The sequence below is a fragment of the Polypterus senegalus genome, chromosome 17 (genome assembly GCF_016835505.1).
Source record: "Polypterus senegalus isolate Bchr_013 chromosome 17, ASM1683550v1, whole genome shotgun sequence".
In the NCBI taxonomy this organism is placed as follows: Eukaryota; Metazoa; Chordata; class Cladistia; order Polypteriformes; family Polypteridae; genus Polypterus; species Polypterus senegalus.
Window position 1 is genome coordinate 43,144,154 of NC_053170.1, and position 20,996 is coordinate 43,165,149.

At 42.8% G+C, this 20,996-nt stretch overlaps 1 protein-coding gene across 1 annotated transcript in view; it reads right to left on the reverse strand.

Annotated features, from left to right (window-relative positions):
- Positions 1-20,996, reverse strand: part of LOC120517506 (ephrin type-A receptor 7-like) — a 607,868-nt gene that overhangs the window by 135,971 nt on the left and 450,901 nt on the right. The window contains exon 5 of the mRNA XM_039739879.1: positions 13,547-13,671. Within this exon, the coding sequence (XP_039595813.1) occupies positions 13,547-13,671 (125 nt within the window). The remainder of the gene's footprint in view (positions 1-13,546; positions 13,672-20,996) is intronic.

The window sequence follows — 20,996 nt, forward strand, 5'->3', positions numbered from 1 at the left end:
CCCTGATACTGTAAAGTATAGGCTGGCACTGCCAACACAATATTCCATGCCCATACAATGGCATGGGTAGACTTTGCTATTCTTTTTGAACTGTCCAACATACACTTATGATGTTATAGAATGCCAAAAGGGTATTGCATAGCTAGTTTGCCAAGGTTATCAAAATTTGGACTTTGTATGACTTTTATGCTTTCCTCTGTTGTCAACAAATATTTTAATGGACTTTACTGTAGATTGTCTTGATTTTTTTGTATGCAAATAAAACTGAATTTATTCAGTTTTACCATGCATTTATTTAGTTTATCTGAAAACATTTTAAATTTGTAAGATTTCACAAATTATTGTTATGGGACTGTGATTGTAAATTTGTGCAAGTGATGTTGGCCTATATTCATTGTAGAGTGCTGTACAGCAAATGACCTGAATACTTAGTAACAGTAGTATTTAAAGACAGGAGTGCCCTCACAGAAGTCAAAGAAGGATATTCAGGGTGGAAAATGCTACGCTTCCCCAGGGCACTAAAAGACAGACATATTAAACCTGGGCAGGGTTGAATGATTCTTTAATACAAAGTGAGCCTTTCTTGCATTCTGACAGCTCATGGGGACAGAGATGCTGGGGTCAATATGATGGAGCTCTAGTCTGAGGAATTGTAGGTTTGCCTCTGTCCACAAATATGGCTCTGGAGATAGACCTCAAGTGATCTTAGGGAGGGGGCTTAAAATGAGTGAAGGGTTGGAAGTGTAATGACTTAAGAGGGAAAAAGCACAGATTTTGTTTATAAACAGAAACTGGGAAATGAAACGTCTGTCAGAAAATAGGAAAGATTCACAGCTGTGATCTTTGCTTATCTGTCATCACAGCCAAATCACTTAACGAAGATGTGGTCAAAACACCATTGCATAAATTCAGAAACCAAGAAGTTTATAACTAATCTGGATACTTTCAGTGATTTTAGATTTCTCTCCAATCTTGGATAATCAGGGAGCACATGACTACTGACTTTTGTGCCCTCTAAACAATGGGTCTTGACCTCTGGTTGTTTTGCATAGCAATGTGGCTAGCAACCATATGCAAGCTAAATCCAAAATGGTGATGCCCATGAAAAACAAAATTATGTCACAATAAGTTGTAAAATGTTTTTCTTTCGGCTACTTCCGCTAGGGGTTGCCACAGCGGATCTTCTTCTTCCATATCTTTTTGTCCTCTGCATCTTGTTCTGTTACATCCATCACCTGCATGTTCTCTCTCACTACATCCATAAATATTTTAACAATTTTAATGAATTCTTTTAGCTTAGTATAAACCTTAAATATAGATTCTCCATATTCCAAAATCCTCAAGGAGGGGGGAAGGAAAAAAGTACCATATATATATATATATCTATGCGTGGAAGTGTGTGTGTCTGTCCGGCCCGGAAGTGATATGTGAAGTTGGGGTAAGGGCTCCACCTCTGAGGAAACAGAAAACTCGTTTGGAAACTAATAACACAAGCAAGGCCAGCACATCAGCAAAACAAAACCTCAGAAGGAAGACAAAGTCGCTTGGCCGCTAACATCAGGAAAATGGTATCCCTTTTACTTTTCCTCCTGCCGTTAATGCACAAGCGATGTGAGCACATCAGCAAAATGAATCCTCCTAGGACAGAGATGCCCAGAGTAGTTAATTTTAATTACCTGACATCTCTACATTTCAATTTTTTTTCTGATGATTTCAATAGTTTCTAGGACCCCGGGCTTTTTACAGCACGGGCTCACACAGCTAGTATTTACATATTTGTCAGGATTGTTTGATTACTCAGCTGCGTTACGCTCAAGGAATGTTTTACTCATATTTGTTTATGCATATATAAATACGGCAGCAGTCCTGACCAACTCAGAGGATTATTTTTATGAGTTTATTATGATTTACTTTTATAAGATATTTGCTTTTATAAGTATCAATTAAAGAACTGTTAGAAGTTTATAATGCACCACGCCTTATAATGCCATCTGCTCCCTGTAGTAAGTTTGGATTGATCCACCAGGAACAAACTGGTATTGCCATATAAAGAACCCTTTATAACTTTGCTTACTCACCAGCACATAAGTAGAGACCAAGCCCTTCAGTAGACAGAACAGGGAGGTATCACTACCTGTACACCTCTACATCTTCTCTGTAGCACTGTGCAGGTTATTAGTGGACTTTTGTTTAACATAAGGAACAATAAGAAAGAATGAGCAGCAGCTGACTTATTGTGAAGTCTCAAGTGTACATTTTTCCATGAAAGTGGAGTGAAAGGCCAAGAGCTTGAGTGACAAGAAGAAAATGGGCAGCCAGAATTACAGAAGAAGAGCTTGGAAGTTAAAGGGAGTGCTTTACTGTTTAAGCACACAACAGAGGTATGAGTAAATGGACAAGCCAACCCACAAATATTTAGGGATAATAACCCCAACCATCCTCTTGGGGTTACTACAGGCATTTTGTTTTCTATTATTTGTCACAATTCACTCTGCCTTCCCATGAGGTCTGAGTTAGGGACAGAAGGAAACCTCAAAGGGTAAAGACAAAGAACTCCAGATGGATGACTGGAAGTCACCAGAGGACACATTCAAGAAGGTCAATGGATAAAGGGGGTCAGTCATAACCCTGGAGTTCATTGGTATGAATGACACCACTTCCAATCAAATATCACCAGAACATTCTAAAAGTGTGATGACACCTGAGAAGGGCAGTTCACTTCTGATTATGGTGAAAGCAGAAACTCTGCTGCAACGGTGCTACAAAGGCAACAGAGTTACAAAGAGTTCTCGTTCCTAGCCTTTGAATTGAACATTACATTATTTAAGAGAAACTCTTGGACTTAGTTTTTGAAATGAGATCAACTTCATGAACTGTCAGTGAATATGATTGTCCATTTTTTTAATCATTTGCTTTGCCATTTTTTAATAAACTAAGGGATGGATTTCGATTGCAGTTGTTTTCAGCTTATTCTGCTAAATTCTCATTATTTTCCTGTTAAATCTTGTCTTGTTAAGTTTTGATCTCCTTGCCTGTTTCTGGAATTGGAGATGGTTTGGAGCATAGTCACCCCCCATTGTTCATTGCCTCCTGAATACATCTTTGTTGGTTCATGGGTTTGAACTGGATGAGACGGGTGTTATTTCTTTTATATTCGACACATAGTTCTCTTTCTCCATGCTCGTTTTTTATTTTAATACACTCTGAATTGTTATTTAAGCAGCCTTTAATCAATGAGTGAACAGGAGTAGGTAGCAAAGGACCTGCTAGTGCACTATCATGTATATTTAAAAAGAAATAACATAGAAAAATGATCCAATATTCAGGAAACCTCTCCTGCATATAAAAATCCTATCTTCTTTTTATTTCTTCAAAAAGCACAATAATTTCGATTTATTTCTTTCTCAGTTAGCTAAGAGCAGAAAGAAGAAATTTAATTAAGCAAGAAGCTCTATTTTATGCAACCATCTGCCACTGATTGAGAAATTGGGGCTCAATGACTGTGCTGATAATTACAAGCAAAATCCGGGACAGTCACAGTTTGAACAGCCCCAGTAGAATTGCAACGGCGGTGCAGTTGCTTGTCTTTTACCTGAAAAATCTGAGCAGCTTATGAATTGGAAGGAGCTGGTAATTAGATCAGTTAATATAATAATCACCAAGTGGCTGAATAAAGAAACACAAGTAGGATGTGACTCTCCTAGGAGTTTATGATGTTTTAAATGGAAACAAGCACAATACTAACTGTAATCAATTCATCTTCTCAAACTGCTTTATCCATTACAGGGTTGTGATGAGCCAAAGCCTGTTTCGGCAATAGTCCTACCCCAAAAACAGAATGCAAACTCGGATGGGATACCAGTTCATAGCAGTGCACACTCTTTCTCACACTAACACACAAACAATGGGGCCGTTTAGATTAGCTACTGAACTTAATGAACACATCTTGGGATGTGACAGGAAACCAGACAATCCCAGAGAAAATTTGTGCAGACACACCCACTTCATTTATTATTTCTGTCATGTTTACTTTTCTGACTCGGAATAATTTGATATTTATATGTTTTATTTTTTGCTTTTGTTATGTTTATCAGTCTATGTCTTTCTACTGCAAATTCAAAGTTGTTGCATAACATGATCCCCAGCATGACGTATAAAATATACACCTTGAGACAAACATGAGTGAATTTTCCTTAAAAGTTGTGGGGGACAAGTAGACGGTCCGTTCAATTTGAAATTTCTAAACCAAACCAACACCTTCAGGAGGTAGAGCTATGAGCAGAGACTGGCATTCAAACAGAAAAGAGCAATGGTTCACTTGTTAACCCACTCAAATAGAGAGCAAGCCTGTGGCTATAATGGATAAACTTCTTTGGCTGAAAAATCTTCTAAGAGACATCTGTTAAATATATAAATGTGTGTTGTGTTTTACATTGTTAAAAATAAATATGACCTGTTGCAAAGGAAAATCCTTTCTGCAAAACCAGACATCATTCAAACCATCACTGGACTAGTTATAGAAGTGAATGATGCTGCCGCCAGCTATATGTGGTGTCTGTCACTTGCAGTTACGGCAATATAGTAGGAGTCAATGTGAAATTGAAAGAATTGGCAGCTACGTCAGCCTGTAAAATATGCATTCAACACCACATACATTTAACTGGGACAATGTACAAGTAAAAGTTAAAGCCAGTACTAAAAGTGCCAGAGAGCTGGCTGAATCCTGGTTATCAAATGAGAACGCCATCAACAGACACTTGGACATAAATCCAGCATATGCAAACTTAAGAAGAACATATTCATAATAAACTTAAACTTTAGACTTTACACCCAATCCCCCACCCCCACCCCACGACCACACTGACTTAGACACCAGCCCCACCCCTTCTACGTAATTTATATATATATATATATATATATATATATATATATATATATAGTCACACACGCGCATGGGAGGCAGCTAAAGGGCTCGAGTGAAGGCAGTTCTGAGCCATGCCGGGATGTGGCAGAGCGCACTAACTCTCTTTCTCACTTCCCTGTAGACCTAACCGGGAGGTTCCACCTGTCTCTCTGGACGTCACTTCTGGGACCGAGCCAATGGAGACAGACCTTGCCAGCTCCGCCCCTGATGTCACATCCGGGACTAAACCAATGAACGATGAACACGTGCCCGACCCTTATGACCTCACTTCCTGTCTCCCCCTTTAAAAGCCTTCCCTTTTCCCTTCTGTGTCAGTCTTGTTTTGGACTCTGTTGTAAGCACTTCAGTGCTGGTATTTAAAAGAAAAACGAAGTTGCAGCCGGGATACCGAATTACATGGGTGGCTGCCCCAAACCTTTTTCTGTCTTTGTCTCGTTTTGTGACAGTGGCGTAGTCGGCAGGATGGAGAAGTCCCAGAAGAGAAGGGGACAGGACCTGCAAAACACCCAGGTGGGGCGCATGCGGGCCGAGTATTCAGGCGGGAGGGTGCCCGTGGTTGGCGAGACCGGTGCGGGCTCCGCTCCCAGCACGCAGAACTAGGCCATCTAGAGAGGCCAGGGAGTGTGCGGGTGGGGCTCACCAGGTGGGCTGCCCTGGAGGGGGAGACAAGAGGGACTCAGTATGCTCTCTTGGGGGAGAGTGCCTGCCCCCCAGTGAAACCACAGCCCCTTTTACCACCTTGGGGTGCCCCAGACTGGCAGGTGAGTAAAATAACGAAGTGGAGGTTGGACCCTGAGAGGCCGACCAGTAAACAAGCCTGGTCCTTATGGGCAAAAGTATGGCAGTGGCTACGGCCCTTGGAAAACAAGCCCTACCAGGTCATTGAGCAGGTAGCGTGCTATCTGCTCCTGAAAGCACTTCCCCAGGGCTTCACCCAGCCGGTCTGGGGCGTGCAGTTTACGAACATGTCAGGGCTCATAGAGCTTCTGGAAACACAGAGGGCGGCCTCACACTCTGGGAGAGCAGAACCGTCCTTCTGCCAAACTCAGCCGGGGTATGTCCCAAGACCTAGCCCCTCCCTGTATAACCCGGAGCTTGCATCGGCGTCGCGGCGCACGCACGCAAACCGCTTGGAGGCGAGGAGGAATGCAGGTGGAGGGGGAGGAGGGCTTGGTGTGCTCTGACAAACCCGTTGGCGGTCCCGCATACAGGCGTGGTGATCGTTAACGGGTTTAAAACTTCCGCTCTGCTCGATTCCGGCAGCAACATTTCCATTGTTGCCCGCCGCTTTGTGCTACGCGACAATGGCTAAAATTCAAGACCAGTATAACCTGTGTCCACGGGAAACCCCGCTGGTACAGCACCGCCGCTTGTGTCATTAGCTACGGAGGATCAGTCCAGAAAGTAACCGTGGCAATCCTTCCTGATCCTCCACACCCGGTGATACTAGGGGGACTGGTCTGACATTAAAAGCGGTGAGACACATACCACTCCGGGGTTAAGTTGGGCCTCGTTATGGACGGAGATGAACCGTCTCAAGCTGCCTCCACGCCGTGTAATCAGCCGGCAGAGAGAGGTGAAGCAGCCGTCCTGGCTGACGTGGCAACTCCCGGGCCGCGTCAGGCTGACACGTCATCCACCAACGCCGGCGGAGCGGGAGAAAACCACGCCCATTGAGGTCGGCGCTGACCCTCTCTCCGTGTTGCGGTTTCAATTTAAAAAGACGCGGCTTCTTTCAAAGGGAGCAATGGAATGACGACTCCCTGAAGTTTGTAAAAAATGCAGTGGTCCTTGTCAATGGCCAGCGCACTAGTCAGTCGATGCCACAGGGCCCCTACTTTGTGTTAGATAATGACCTCCTTTACCGTGTAGCAATGCATGACGGGCAGGAGACGAGGCTGCTGCTAGTGCCGCGTACCTTCCGGCGGCAGGTCTGCGAGCTAGCACACGCCCACCTCCTAGGTGGCCACCTGGGCACCGAAAAAACTCTGGAGCGGATCAAGCTCGGTTTTACTGGCCAGGAATTAATGAGGAGGTTCGCCGCTTTGGCGCTTCCTGCCGGAGTGTCAACTGCGACAGATTCCTAGGAGGGACCGTGCTCCTCTTGTTCCTATTCCCTTGATTGGCGTTCCCTTCCACAGAATCGGGTCGACCTGGTGGGACCTCTAGAGCCCTCAGCCCGAGGACACAAGTACATTTTAGTCCTCGTGGATTATGCTACACGATACCCCGAAGCTGTTCCGTTGCGCTCAGCTACCTCTAAAGCCATCGCACGGGAATTACTAGGGGTATTCGCGTGCTTGGGGATCCCCAAAGAAGTCTTGACAGACCAGGGGACCCCCTTCACCTCGGAGACGTTCAAGGAGACTACCAGATTACTGAAAATAAAGCATTTAAAACCTCGTGTATCATCCTCAAACCGACGGATTAGTAGAGAGGTTTAATCAAACTCTCAAGCAAATGCTACGTAAGGTGGTCAGCGAGGATGGAAGGAACTGGGATCAGCTCCTCCCCTCGTCCTTTTGCCTATCGGAAGTCCCACAAGCCTCCACGGGTTCTCCCCTTTGAACTACTGTAGTGGCGACAACCTCGGGGCATATTGGATATTTTGAAAGAAGGCTGGGAAGAAGAGGCTCTTCCCACCACTAACATACTGGAGTATATCGCGCAGTTACGCGATAGATTTGGAAAGATTCGCCTGTCCTTAAAAGTCACATGGAGGAGGCTCAAGCAGCACAGGTTCGCTACTACAACCGCTGCACGTCTCTTGGGAGTTCCACCCGAGATCGGGTCATGGTCCTAGTGCCTACCTCCCACTCTAAGTTGCTTGCCCACTGGCAGGGCCCCCTGAAGTTAAGGAGAGGAAGGGACTGGTCGACTATTTGGTGAGTCAACCCAATCGTCGGCCAAAGGAGCGGTATATCATGTGAACCTGCTGAAACCGTGGAAGGACAGGGACCCGATCCCTCCTCCGCCAGCCCGCCACTCTTCGCCACACACACGACCTTAACTTTGGCGCAGACTTGAGACCCAGGCAACGGCAGGAGCTGGAAACAGTTATCCGGACCGTCGAGAGGTAGTCAGTGAACACCCGGAAGGACCTCTCTGATTGAGCACAACATTGTGACAGAGCCCGGGTTGTTGTCCGAAACGCCTGTACCGTCTTCCCGAGGCAAAAAAGGCTGAAGTGGAGCTTGAGATCAAGCGCATGCTGGAACTAGGTGTAATTGAGGAGAGTTATAGTCCCTGGTCCAGCCCCATTGTGCTCGTCGGTAAGCCTGGCGGAGTTGGAGGTTCTGCAATGACTTCCGTCGGCTTAACCAAGTCTCCCAATTTGATGCCTATCCAATGCCACGCGTGGGCGACCTCCTCGAGAGGCTTGGACAGGCTCAATACCTGACCACACTTGACATGACAAAGGGTACTGGCAGGTTCCTTTAACGGACTCGAAGGAAAAACGCGTTTAGTACCCCTAGCGGACACTGGCAGTATCGTGTCCTTCCATTTGGGTTACACGGGCTCCAGCAACCTTTCAGCGTCTGGTGGACAAAGTGCTTCGGCCTCATAACTCATACAGTGCTGCCTACCTAGATGACGTGGTCATCTATTCCAGCACATGGAAGGAACACCTACAGCATGTCCAAGCGGTATTACGGACACTTGGTGAGGCCGGGCTCCGGATTAATCCCAAGAAATGTTTCTTTGGATTAAGCGAGGCCAAATATTTAGGCTACCTGGTGGGTCGGGTACCGTAAGGCCACAGTGCTCCAAAATTGATGCCATTCTGAAATGGCCCGTCCATGAACCAAGCGGCAGGTCCAAGCCTTTCGGGTTAGCGGGTACTACCGCCGGTTTGTACCCGGTTTTGGAGAAAGCGCGCCTTGACTGATTTAACAAAGAAGAGGGCCCGAACATTGTGGTATGGACTGCAAAACAGACACTGCATTTGGTGACTTGAAGAAGGCCCTTACGTCCGCACCTATTTTGATGGCACCTAACTTTTCTTTGCCTTTCATCCTCCAGACGGACGCCGGACACAGGCCTGGGAGCCGTGCTGAGCCAAAGTGTCGATGGTGTGAACACCCGTCATGTTCCTGAGCGGAAACTGTTGGACCGGGAGACCAGGTATGCGGCGGTGGAGAGGGAGGCTCTGGCGATTAAATGGGCGATCACTCAGCTGAGGTACTACCTGTTGGGCGTGAGTTCACCCTTGTCACGGACCATGCACCTCTACAGTGGATGGCCCTGCACAAGGAGTCGAATCCGCGGGTCACCCGGTGGTTTCTTGACCTGCAGCCGTACAAGTTTTCGCCGTTCATCGCCGGGTGCTCTCCATGCCAACGCCGATGCTCTCTCGGGTTTACGACCTCTCGGTTAAGGTCGCCCGACCCGACGGGTCTGGGCTGAGGGGGCCTTGTCACACACGCGCATGGGAGGCAGCTAAAGGGCTCGAGTGAAGGCAGTTCTGAGCCATGCCGGGATGTGGCAGAGCGCACTAACTCTCTTTCTCACTTCCCTGTAGACCCCTGTAGGTTCCATCTGTCTCTCTGGACGTCACTTCTGGGACCGAGCCAATGGAGACAGACCTTGCCAGCTCCGGCCCCCCTGATGTCACATCCGGGACTAAACCAATGAACAATGAACACGTGCCCGACCCTTATGACCTCACTTCCTGTCTCCCCTTTAAAAGCCTTCCCTTTTCCTTCTGTGTCAGTCTTGTTTTGGACTCTGTTGTAAGCACTTCAGTGCTGGTATTTAAAAGAAAACGAAGTTGCAGCCAGGATACCAAATTACATGGGTGGCTGCCCCAAACCTTTTCTGTCTTTGTCTCGTTTTGTGACAATATATATATATATATATATATATATATATATATATATATACTGTTAATATTTGCAGCTGGAGATCCACTAAGGGAGATATATATTTATATACAGTATATATATTTATATACAAATTTACAGAGTAAGTGCACCACAATACTTCTCTAATCACTGTTTGTTGCTGTTACACCATGTAGTCATACAATACCAAAATGACAAGTCAAGTCAAGTTGGGGAGCGGCGAAACAACTCGGGATCCCTGTTTGCAACCCCCCATGCAGACACGCGGTCCAGTCCCACCCTCCAGAAATGACCCTCTATCTGCCCCAGCCAGGTGTTACGTGGGCGACCCCTTGGCCTGGTCCAGCCACTTGGGTCCCCAATAATGAGGATCTTACAAGCCAGATCACCCTCAGGGAAATGCGCCACATCGCCATAGTGCTGTAACTGACGCTCCCTCACAATACAGGTAATGTGCCTCATTCGGGACACCATGAGCAACCGCTCATTCGACACAAAGTCAAACCAACGGTACCCAAGGATTTTCCGGAGAGACACAGTACCAAAGGAGTCCAGTCTTCGTCTCAGTTCACTGGATAGCGTCCATGACTCTCAACCATCTAGCAGGACATGAAGCACCAGAATTCTAAAGACTTCGACCTTCGTCCTTTTGCATAGATATTGGGATGCCACACACCCCTTTCCAGCAACCTCATGACCCCCCATGCTCTCCCAAGCCATCTAGTGACTTCGTAGGAAGAGTCACCAGAGACATGAATGTCCCTGCCAACGTTGGTAAACCTCTCACCAAGGTCAATACTCCCTCTGCAAACAGACACACTGCTGATGGCTGTGCCCAAGAGGTTATTAAAGGCCTGGATCTTGGTTTTTATCCAGGACACTCACAAGCCCAGACACTTAGACTCCTCACTCAGTCTCTTGAGCACCCGATCAGAGCCTCCATTGACTCTGTGAAGATCACAGCTTCATCAGCAAAGTCAAGATCCGTGAATCTTTCTTCACCAACAGATGACCCACAGCTGCTGGACCCCACGACCTTGCTCAACACCCAGTCCATTGAACAGAGTAGGAGCAAGAACACACCCCTGATGAACCCCAGAATCAACTTTAAAAAATACAGAGGTCCTGCCTCCACTCTGCACAGCACTCACAGTACCAGTATACAGGCCAGCCACGATATCCAGCAACCTCGAGGGGATCCCACAGACCCTCAGGATGTCCCACAGGGCAGCTGGATCAACTGAGTCAAACGCTTTGCGAAAATCGACAAAGGCTGCAAAGAAACTCTGCCATTATTTGCGTCTGCGCTCCATGAAAACCCTCAGTGTCAGGATGTGGTTGATGGTAGACCTCTTAGGTGTAAAACCAGACTGTTTCGGTCACTGGTAGGTGAGCAAGTGATCACGGATCCTATTGAGGATGACCCTAGCAAGGACCTTACTCGGCACTGAGAGCAGTGTTATCCCTCTGTAGTTGCTGCAATCCAGGCGATCACCCTTCCCTTTCCAGATAGAGAAGACAAGTCACGTTTTCCAGTCAGTCAGTCAGTCAGTTATAGTTTTCCAGTCAGTTTTCCAGTCAGTTTCAGTCAGAGACTGGCATTATCCCATTATTCCAAAATGACAGTAAGATATATAAGTTAATCATTCAGCTTCAGATACTGCACTCTAGAATTGATAATAGCCTTCTCACCTTTCTATTTTCTCAATGTCAGGTCTTTTGTTCTGTTTTGTTTTTACTCTCCTAGTATTTCTACATTTATTTTAGAAATATTTGTCTCATACATGAGTACAAATGGGACACTTCAACCCTGGTGAAACTAGGTCCACACTAACACAGATACATTTGAATGTGCATTCTTTTTCACTTGTTTAGGCCTTCCACCCACTCTGAGATTTGGACCACCATGAACAAATCTTTTGGAAGAACACTATTCAGAGTGTATATATTTAAAATGTGGCAGTATGGATTTGGGAAACGGATTTTTTCAAATATATGGATGTATGATAGTCATGTGATAATCCCCCTTGTGCTTTGACCTTCACTGTGAGAATATTCCTTTGGTAACTTTTTACATCAGCCAATGGAACCTTGAAGCACTTGAATATTTTGTCATATTTATTTTGGCAAGCCTCCCAGTCTATATTCTCCAAGGCTTTGGCTACCTTACACTCGTTTGTAACCTTTAAAAGCAGTTGTGCCTCATTGTCTATACAGACAATGGTGTTTTCTTCAGATGTTCTTTGCGTTTTGCAGGTTTTTCAGTATTTCCATTTACTTTGCATTTCCTTTGTATACAAAGATTGCTCTTGGCTGGAAAAAATGCATGTACACAATAGGAAAGTTTACATGTTTTGGCATGTGACATAGTTTTCGAAAATGATCTGCAAATGCTAAAGTGGATGGAACACTTTTGAAAGGAAGGTGGAGATGACATTTTATATATGTTAGTGTGGACAAAGCCTAAGTAAACTGCATTCATGTATATTATAACAATTATAATGTTAGGCTAAATGGTGACCAGTTAGCATTACATACACATCTTTGGGATTTAGGATGAAACTGCAGTAAAAGAACAAAACCACACCACCACCATACAAGTACAGTGGAACTTTGGGTCATGAACGTCTTGGACTACATACAAATCGGGTTACGACCAAAAAGTTCGCTAAACTTTTGCATCTGTTCACGACCACACACTCGGGTGACGAACAAGCCAGTTTCCCTTCCGGTTTGTACACACCGGTGATTTCCGCACGTGTTCAGTCTCTCCCTGTGCAGCAATCGAGAGAGACAGAGCGAGAGAGAGAGAGGGCTGGCCGCGTAAGGCCGAGAAGGCAGTTAAGGAATGTACCAGGCCTGTTTTTAAAAAGACTGATTTGAGCGTTGTATTTAATTAAGACTTTTTTCTATTGGATTTTAACCTCCACTTCACTTCTGTTTACCGTGATCGGTTCGTATCATGCATTGTTGCAATGTTACTTTTCTTGGTTGTTTATTAAATTACGGATTTTTCAAATGTTCATGTTTTTCTCTGTGCTTAAAACTCATTAAAAAAAAGTGTTTACAGCGAGAGGTTCCTATAGCGTGAATTCTTGCAACGTTACTTTTCTCTGTTCAAGGTTTTCTCAGTGTTATTCAATGTTTTTACATTTTGTTTACTATTATGCTGTGCATTCTATGGTCTAATTAACCATGTTTGTGCTTAAAAATCTTTAAAAAAATATATTTACATACAGTTCGTACGGTCTGGAACGGATTAATTGTATTTACATACAATCCTATGAGGGAAATCACTTCGGGTTGCGACTAAATCGGGTTACGACCAGAGTTTTGGAACGAATTATGGTCGTGACCCGAGGTTCCACTGTACAAATATTATACAGATTTAAAACAAAAACATATGTTTTGATGTAAGAGTTGTGATGCTTATCGTTATAGATAAAGAGCATGCAATCTATTCCAAAACTGTCTGTCCGCTTTCTAACTCTATACACAGCCTGTCTTATTTGGGACATTTGTCGTCTTTAGAAGAACAATTATACATTTTGTGATGAAAGTATTAAAAATGGTTACTATTTTATTGTCACATAAGCATTCTAATATCATTTCACTCCTACTCTGTAATGCAGGAAACTTTACAAATTCTAGCACTATTACAAAAAAATTAAAACACTCCAAATCCAACAAGCTGTAAAGACAAAAGCATTATTTTGACTAAAGTATACCATTGTGCTGCAAGGGTTTTCAGGTCAGGCATATTTATATAGGTTAATACCTTTTCATAGTATTTAATTTCATACTCTGATTTATTGCTGCTTGCATAGTGGGGTTCTTGCCATGACAGGATAATGCTCTTCTGTTCAATTTTGCTGGCGTGAAAATCGACGACTGGTGAAGGCACTGCAAAACAGACAAGCAAAGAAAACAATAAGCAGGTAAGCACATAAACATGAACGGATGCAACCTAGGAACAAAGCATTGTGATGGCAGAAATATATGCAGACAGGGCACAAATATTATTGTGACTTTTTTTTTCTATTTCACCACATAGGCTCACACATTTAATACAACTGTCCTTGGGATTCTATCAGTCGACACCATTAACCATGCAGCTGTGCCTTCCTCATTTTTCTCAATGATAAATCACACAGTGCACCAGAATGGTGGATACTGCTGATTCATTTTCTAGCATTCCTTCCTTGTAGTAAAGTACGTGCAGCATTATATTTCATGATAATATATCTCTTGCTAAATGATCCATTTTCGTCGTACTTGTTTGTATCTTGCTAAACCTTTTTCACTCAGAAACACAGAAGCCTGTATTGTTTGCTACTAAGAAAAGCCATTTATTACAGAAGAGGCAAGGCTTGTATTTCCTCATTTTGCAAATATTGCAATTTATGATAATATGACAAGCCTTTATCCAAGATGTTTTAGAAAGCAAACACCTTTTTATTTCTCTTCTTTGTTTGTACGATAATGTCATGCTACCGTAACTCCTCAAAAACTCAAAGCAGGGAGCATTGTTGTTGAGGTTAAATGGAGGGCTGCCTGATTTTGTTTTTCTTATTTAATAATAGAGCAAGTGGCTTACAAAGGTTAGTATATGGAAATTAGAGGAACTGGGACAGAGCTTAGTGATGCTACTCTAAAATAACACCTTCATGGCTCCAAATCATATATTCTCATTATCTGAACCGGCTTTTTTGATTAGAGGGTCGTGAAGAGTCAGAGCCTATCTGACAGCACCACAAGCAGGAACCGTTTGTAGGTAAAGCTCGCTCATATACAGACACACAGCCTCTGGGAAACTTTTATAATCCTCAATTAAGCTCTATATATGGGTGGAAACTAAGAATGCCACTTGGATAACAGAGGCTGACTGGGCTGGAAATGATCCTCAGATTCCTGATGAAGTAAGACCCTAATACTAACAACTGCATCAAACCCCTTTATTGTCACTGTACAATACAATGAAATATCATTTGGAGAAGCCTATAGCTTCCCCAGATAAAGGTATATAAGAGAAGCACAAATTTAAAAGCAAACATTAAACTAAGAGAAGCACATTTACTGTTAACAGTTCCAAATATGCACAGAGTAAAAGTAAAGGTAAATATGTAAGCATATGTAAGCATAAATACCTGTCAGTGCAGTGAGTTATCAAAAATGCCAAATATTTTCGTAAAGAAAACGTTGCATCACACATACTGTAGCAGTATGATGATTTGATAAGCTCTATCATTTATCAAGTATTTCTCAGACTTCACTGACAATCATACATACAAATCTATTTAACCGCAGCGCCTATAAAAAGTGTTCACCACCTTGGAAGTTGTCACATTTTGTTACACAACACTGAATCACAGTAGATTTAATTTGGCTTTTTGACACTGATCAACAATAAAAGACTCTTAAATGTGAGAGTAAAAAATGATCTCTGTAAATGGGTCTAAATTAATTACAAATATAAAAAGCAAAGTGGCTGGCACGGTGGTGCACTGGGTAGCGCTGCTGCCTCGCAGTTAGGAGACCCAGGTTTGCTTCCCGGTTCCTCCCTGCGTGGAGTTTGCATGTTCTCCCCGTGTCTGTGTGGGTTTCCTCCCACAGTCCTGCTTTGCTGATTCTAAATTGTCCCTGGTGTGTGTGTGCCCTGCCTGGGGTTTGTTTCCTGCCTTGCACCATGTGTTGGCTGGGATTGGCTCCAGCAGATCCCCATGACCCTGTAGTTAGGATATGGCAGGTTGGATAATGGATGGATGGAAAAGCAAATTATTCACCCCCTTTAACAAGATCCCCATAAAAAATCACTGGTGGATCCAAATGCTTTTAGAAGTCACATCTTTAGTTCAATGGGGATCGGCTGCCTATAGTCAAGGATTTTCATTGTCACTGGTGTCTCTGACTAATAAACCAAAGACAAAGATGAATAAAATCAATCAACAGAAAATGACTCATTAATGTCAAAGTAAAAACCGATCTCTGCTAAGTGGTCTAAATTAGTCACAAATATAAAACATAAAGTTATTGATTGCCCAAGTATTTACTTTTAATAGGAGGCACAAAAATCATCAGTGGTGCAGCGAATTGGTTTTAGAAGTCACAGAATTAGTTCAATGGAGATTACCTGTCTGTAGCGTTTACAGCAGGGTTTCAGGGGGTCCATGAGGGTCAGTAAAAATTAACATTTGTATTCACTATACAGCCCGGTACTGTTCATTTAGAGTAGAGGTAGTAGTAATGGTAATAGAAAACATAGTAGTAGTAGTAGTAGTAGATCTGTTTTAATTTCCACAAGAGGATTGCATTTCATAACTATAATGAGTGGTCATTACTTTTTGCATTAAAAAGGAGTGTTTTTTAGATTGTTTAATAATACTTTGTGTATGTCATATATGTATGAGACAATCAAATCTCAATAAATCTATACTAATAAAAGGCAAAGCCCTCACTCACTCACTCACTCACTCACTCACTCACTGACTCATCACTAATTCTCCAACTTCCCGTGTAGGTAGAAGGCTGAAATTTGGCAGGCTCATTCCTTACAGCTTACTTACAAAAGTTGGGCAGGTTTCATTTCGAAATTCTACGCCTAATGGTCATAACTGGAAGGTATTTTTCTCCATTAACTGTAATGGAGTTGAGCTGGAATGACGTGGGGGGACGGAGTTTTGTGGACATCATCATGCCTCCCACGTAATCACGTTAACTGACTGTCAACGCAGTGCGTAGAAAACCAGGAAGACCTCCAAAAAGCGCTTAAGAAAACATGCATTTTATAATTGAGAAGGCAGCGAAACAATAAGAAGTGAGCGAGTGACATATACTACCATATTCATGAGTGTTGCCAGCTCGGAAAGAAAGCAAGGTGTAAACCTAAACTTTAAATTAAGTTCATAGACAGGCTACCGCTGGCGTTTCACATACCCACAGGTAATGCGGGATACAAGTTTAATGAGAGGACGCAGGATATAAACGAGAGTTTTGATCACTTTGCAACTAAGTTAAAATTGTAGGTGAAGGGGTGTGTCCGAGAGACTGTGTTTGTGGGGGATTGACAGTTAAGGCGGGTGGGGGAGTCACGTCATCATCTCCCCTCCCACCTCATTTTGCTCTGAGCTGAGCTCAGTTAACGCTGTCTTCAAGCAACTTCGTCAGACTGCCACCAAATACTCACAGAAAAATCCACAAGTTAATACACACGCTGTCTCCAGAGTTTCTACACACTGAATCCTCCAGGCACTACTTACAAAAGGTCACATTGACAATCGTGTTACGTTATTTTTAAAATCTTTCCTTTTCTTAGCACAAGCACAGCCAAGAAGCTTCGATGCATGTGCTCCATAACGCGTTAAAAAATAATGCATTTAATCACACTTTGCATTACAAGCAAAGGGAGCTTTTGTCAATGCATGATTTCCTGGTACACCGATTACATTGATCAGCGCATCCGATTCATTTTACCCTCGCACCACCTTAGTTTGAGAAGAAGTATGAAAAAATATGAGGTTAACACAGAAAACAGATCACCAATTCAAGCTTTATGAATAATCGATTCGCCATCAATATTTGTTTTGGTAAAGCCATCCTCCTTCCATTTTATAATTTTTCCGCCACTAGCCATGATTAAATGAACGGTAAAAAAGTAAGAGCAAAGCGAGGGTGACTTATTTAGGCATGCATATATATGACAGCAACACTCATGACAATGTCAATCATGTTACGTTATTATTAAAATGTTTCCTTTTCTTTTCATTACTTCTTTAACACACTACTTCTCCGCCAAGAGGCGGGTATTTTGCTATATATATATATATATATATGAATGACCTCCAAAAGCGCTGAGACTTTTGATATCATGAACGTGTCTGCAAACTGGGGTCTCCTGCCCAACAAATGTCGAGCAGCCAGCGCGCAGCGCATAGCTGTGCCGCCTTTGAGACGCTGACTGCGCTTCTGCCTTAAATCAAAGTGAGCACTTTTAATTTTTTCATCCTCCCCCTGCGCTATAGCCCAGACAAGTGCAAACACGGGACCCCTTTTCTACACCACGGCAAAATAATATTAAGGCGATTCACACTTTCTTTTGCACGATATCGATTATCAGGTCCTCACCTCGAATTATGAAGACACGCACGAGTGCAGGACTGACAGTGCCATCACAGCCGATTAATGGCGGGACGTCTCACCAGTCTACACAAGACCCACCGCGACCCCAAAAGGCGATCATAACGTCAGCGAACACATCTCTCTATACTATATAAAAGAAAAGGGCAACTTTCCTTTCTTTACACCTTTTTTCCTTTTATCCCAAACCAAAGCCTTTCTCTCTTAACACTGCAGAGGACACAAAACTAATTTTCTTTAAATGCCGGTAAGGCACATTACCAGAGGCACAAAATTGAACGTTCACATAGAAAATGTTATTTCAATGTACCTGTACTTCTTAAAACGTTAATGTTTTACTGTTTAATAACTTATAGACTATAATTTATTATTTTTCCCTTGCACTCAGTGACCAAACCTATACACACACATATAGACACATAGAAACATACACACAAGTATATGTATGTGTATATATATATACACACACATACATACATACATACATACACACATATATATAATTTGTGTGTGTGTATGTATGTATGTGTGTGTATATACAGTATGATGTAGATAGGTATGTATGTATATATATATATATATATATATATATATATATATATATATATATATATATGTGTGTATATGTAGATATGTATATAGATATGTAGATATGAAGATATGTATGTGTTGTGGCAGTAGGGGGCAGTAGTGCACCCTTGAACCCTCAGGTACGACTCCTGACACCAGGTAATAGTACAGGACCTTTTATTATTTTCTTCAGTGCACCAAGCACCTTCCACACTCTTCATAAACCACAAATAAACACACTCTAATCAACACACAATAACCTCTCCTCCTCGCCCAGACACTTTGCTCCTCTCCCACCCAGCACAGCTCAGTGTCTGGACTGAGGCAGCGTCCTTTTATAGCCCCTGACCCGGAGGTGTTCCTGTCCCAGGAGTCCACAGTTCCCTACTCCTTCCGGGTCAGGGCAATCAGTCCATTACTTCAACCGGGGAGCACGCCATACCTTCCTGTCACATGACCGTGGCGTACGCACCGGTCATAAGGCACAACGGAGCCCATAAGTCCCCCACAGCGACTCCTGGTGGCGCCAAGGTATCCAGCAGGGCTGTGTATAAACACCACAGAGTCCATAAGGCCCTGCTGGACCTCGGAGCACGATCCCGCTGTCTGAGAGCTCCTCCTGTCGGCCTGGGGTGCGGATCGCCTCGGAAGCCGGCAGTCTTCCACAGTGTATATATGTATATATATATATATATATATATATATATATATATATATATATATATATATGTATGTATGTATGTATGTATGTATGTGTGTGTGTGTGTGTGTGTGTGTGTGTGTGTGTGTGTATATATATGACAGCAGCAATCCAAGCTGTGAGAAAACACTAAAAAGAAGGCGTGTCAGACGTCATGGTACATATTCTGATGCAGCTGCCGAAAACAACTTCGTGATGGTGCCGCCAAATACACAAAACAATTACTTTGACAATCATGTTACATTATTTTTAAAATGTTTCCTTTTCTTTTTCATAACTTCTTTAACACATGACATCGCAAGCGCAGGTATTTTGCTATATATATATATATCACAGCATTACACTCATAACAGTGACAAAACAATTACATTGACAATCATGTTACGTTATTTTCAAAATGTTTCCTTTTCTTTCTCTTTTCTTCTTTAACACACTACTTCTCCGCTGCCAAGCGCGGGTATATATATATATATAGATAGATAGAGATATATATATATAGATAGATATGAGAACAACATATATATATATAGATACATATATATATATATATATAGATAGATATGAGAACAACACTCATATCAATGACAAAACAATTACATTAACAACCATGTTACGTTATTTTTAAAATTTTTCCTTTTCTTTTTCGTACCTTCTTTAACACACTACTTCTCCGCTGCGAAGCGCGGGTATTCTGCTAGTAAATTATATCCATTGCATGCAAAGTTGCGTTTATGTGAATATTTCTGGGGAAGGGGGTCCTTCATAGCTTTCATCAGGTTCTTAGAGGGGTCTGTGACTCAAAAGAGTTTAAGAATCACTGATCTAGAAGGTCCAGCCTGTTTGTGACTCAATATCAGGGGCTATGCAACACAATGAAGACAAAAGAACACTCTAAGCCAGTCCATAAAAAGGTAGCTGAAAAGCATGTCAGAGGACAAATAGAAACAAATATTCAAATTACTGGATATTCTTTATAGTCCAGTCTGGTACTGCTGTAGATGTGCCTAGAGCAGACTGTCCATAAAAACTGAGAAGATGACTAGAGAGGGATGCCACCAAGAGGCCTCTGACAGCTCTCTGAAGGAGTTACAAGTTACAGTAGGAAGATTCGAGAGACTGGTGCAATCTAAGTTAGAGTTTGCCAGAAGGCACATGAGGAACTCTGCAGTCAGACAGATGAATGTTCTATGGTGTGAGGAGGCCAAAATTGAGCTGTTTTGGCCATCAAATTAAAGGGTGCAGCATAAAATGAATGTAGCAAAATAATCGGAAATCCTGGAATAAAACCTGATGCAGTCAAAAGAAACCCGTGGCCTTGGGAGAAAATTTGCTTTCTAGAAAGAAATCAACCCAAGCATAAAGCCAAAGCTACACTGAAATGGCTTGAAAACAATAATGTCAATGCCCTGGAGTAGCTCAGCCAGAGTCCAAATCTCAGTCCAATTGAGAATTTGAGGCTGGACTTGCAAAAGGTGTTCACTCAGGACCTCCATGTAATCTGACAGAGATTCAAAAGTTTTGCCAAGAAGAATATGGAAAATTTGAAGATGCGTAAAGCTGATAGAGACTTGTGCTCATATACTCAGGGCTCTTATGGCTGCTAAATACGGATTTGATGTAAGTGAATTCCTACACAATCAATTATTTTGTGGTTGAGATTTGTAATTAATTTAGACCACTTTGCAGAGATCTGTTTTCATTTTGACATTAATCAATATTTTTCCATTGATCTGTGCCCAAAAAGCCAAATTGAAACTCAATACTGTACAACAATAAAACATGAAAATTTGCAAGGGGTGAATACTTTTTATAGCTAAAGGGTCAT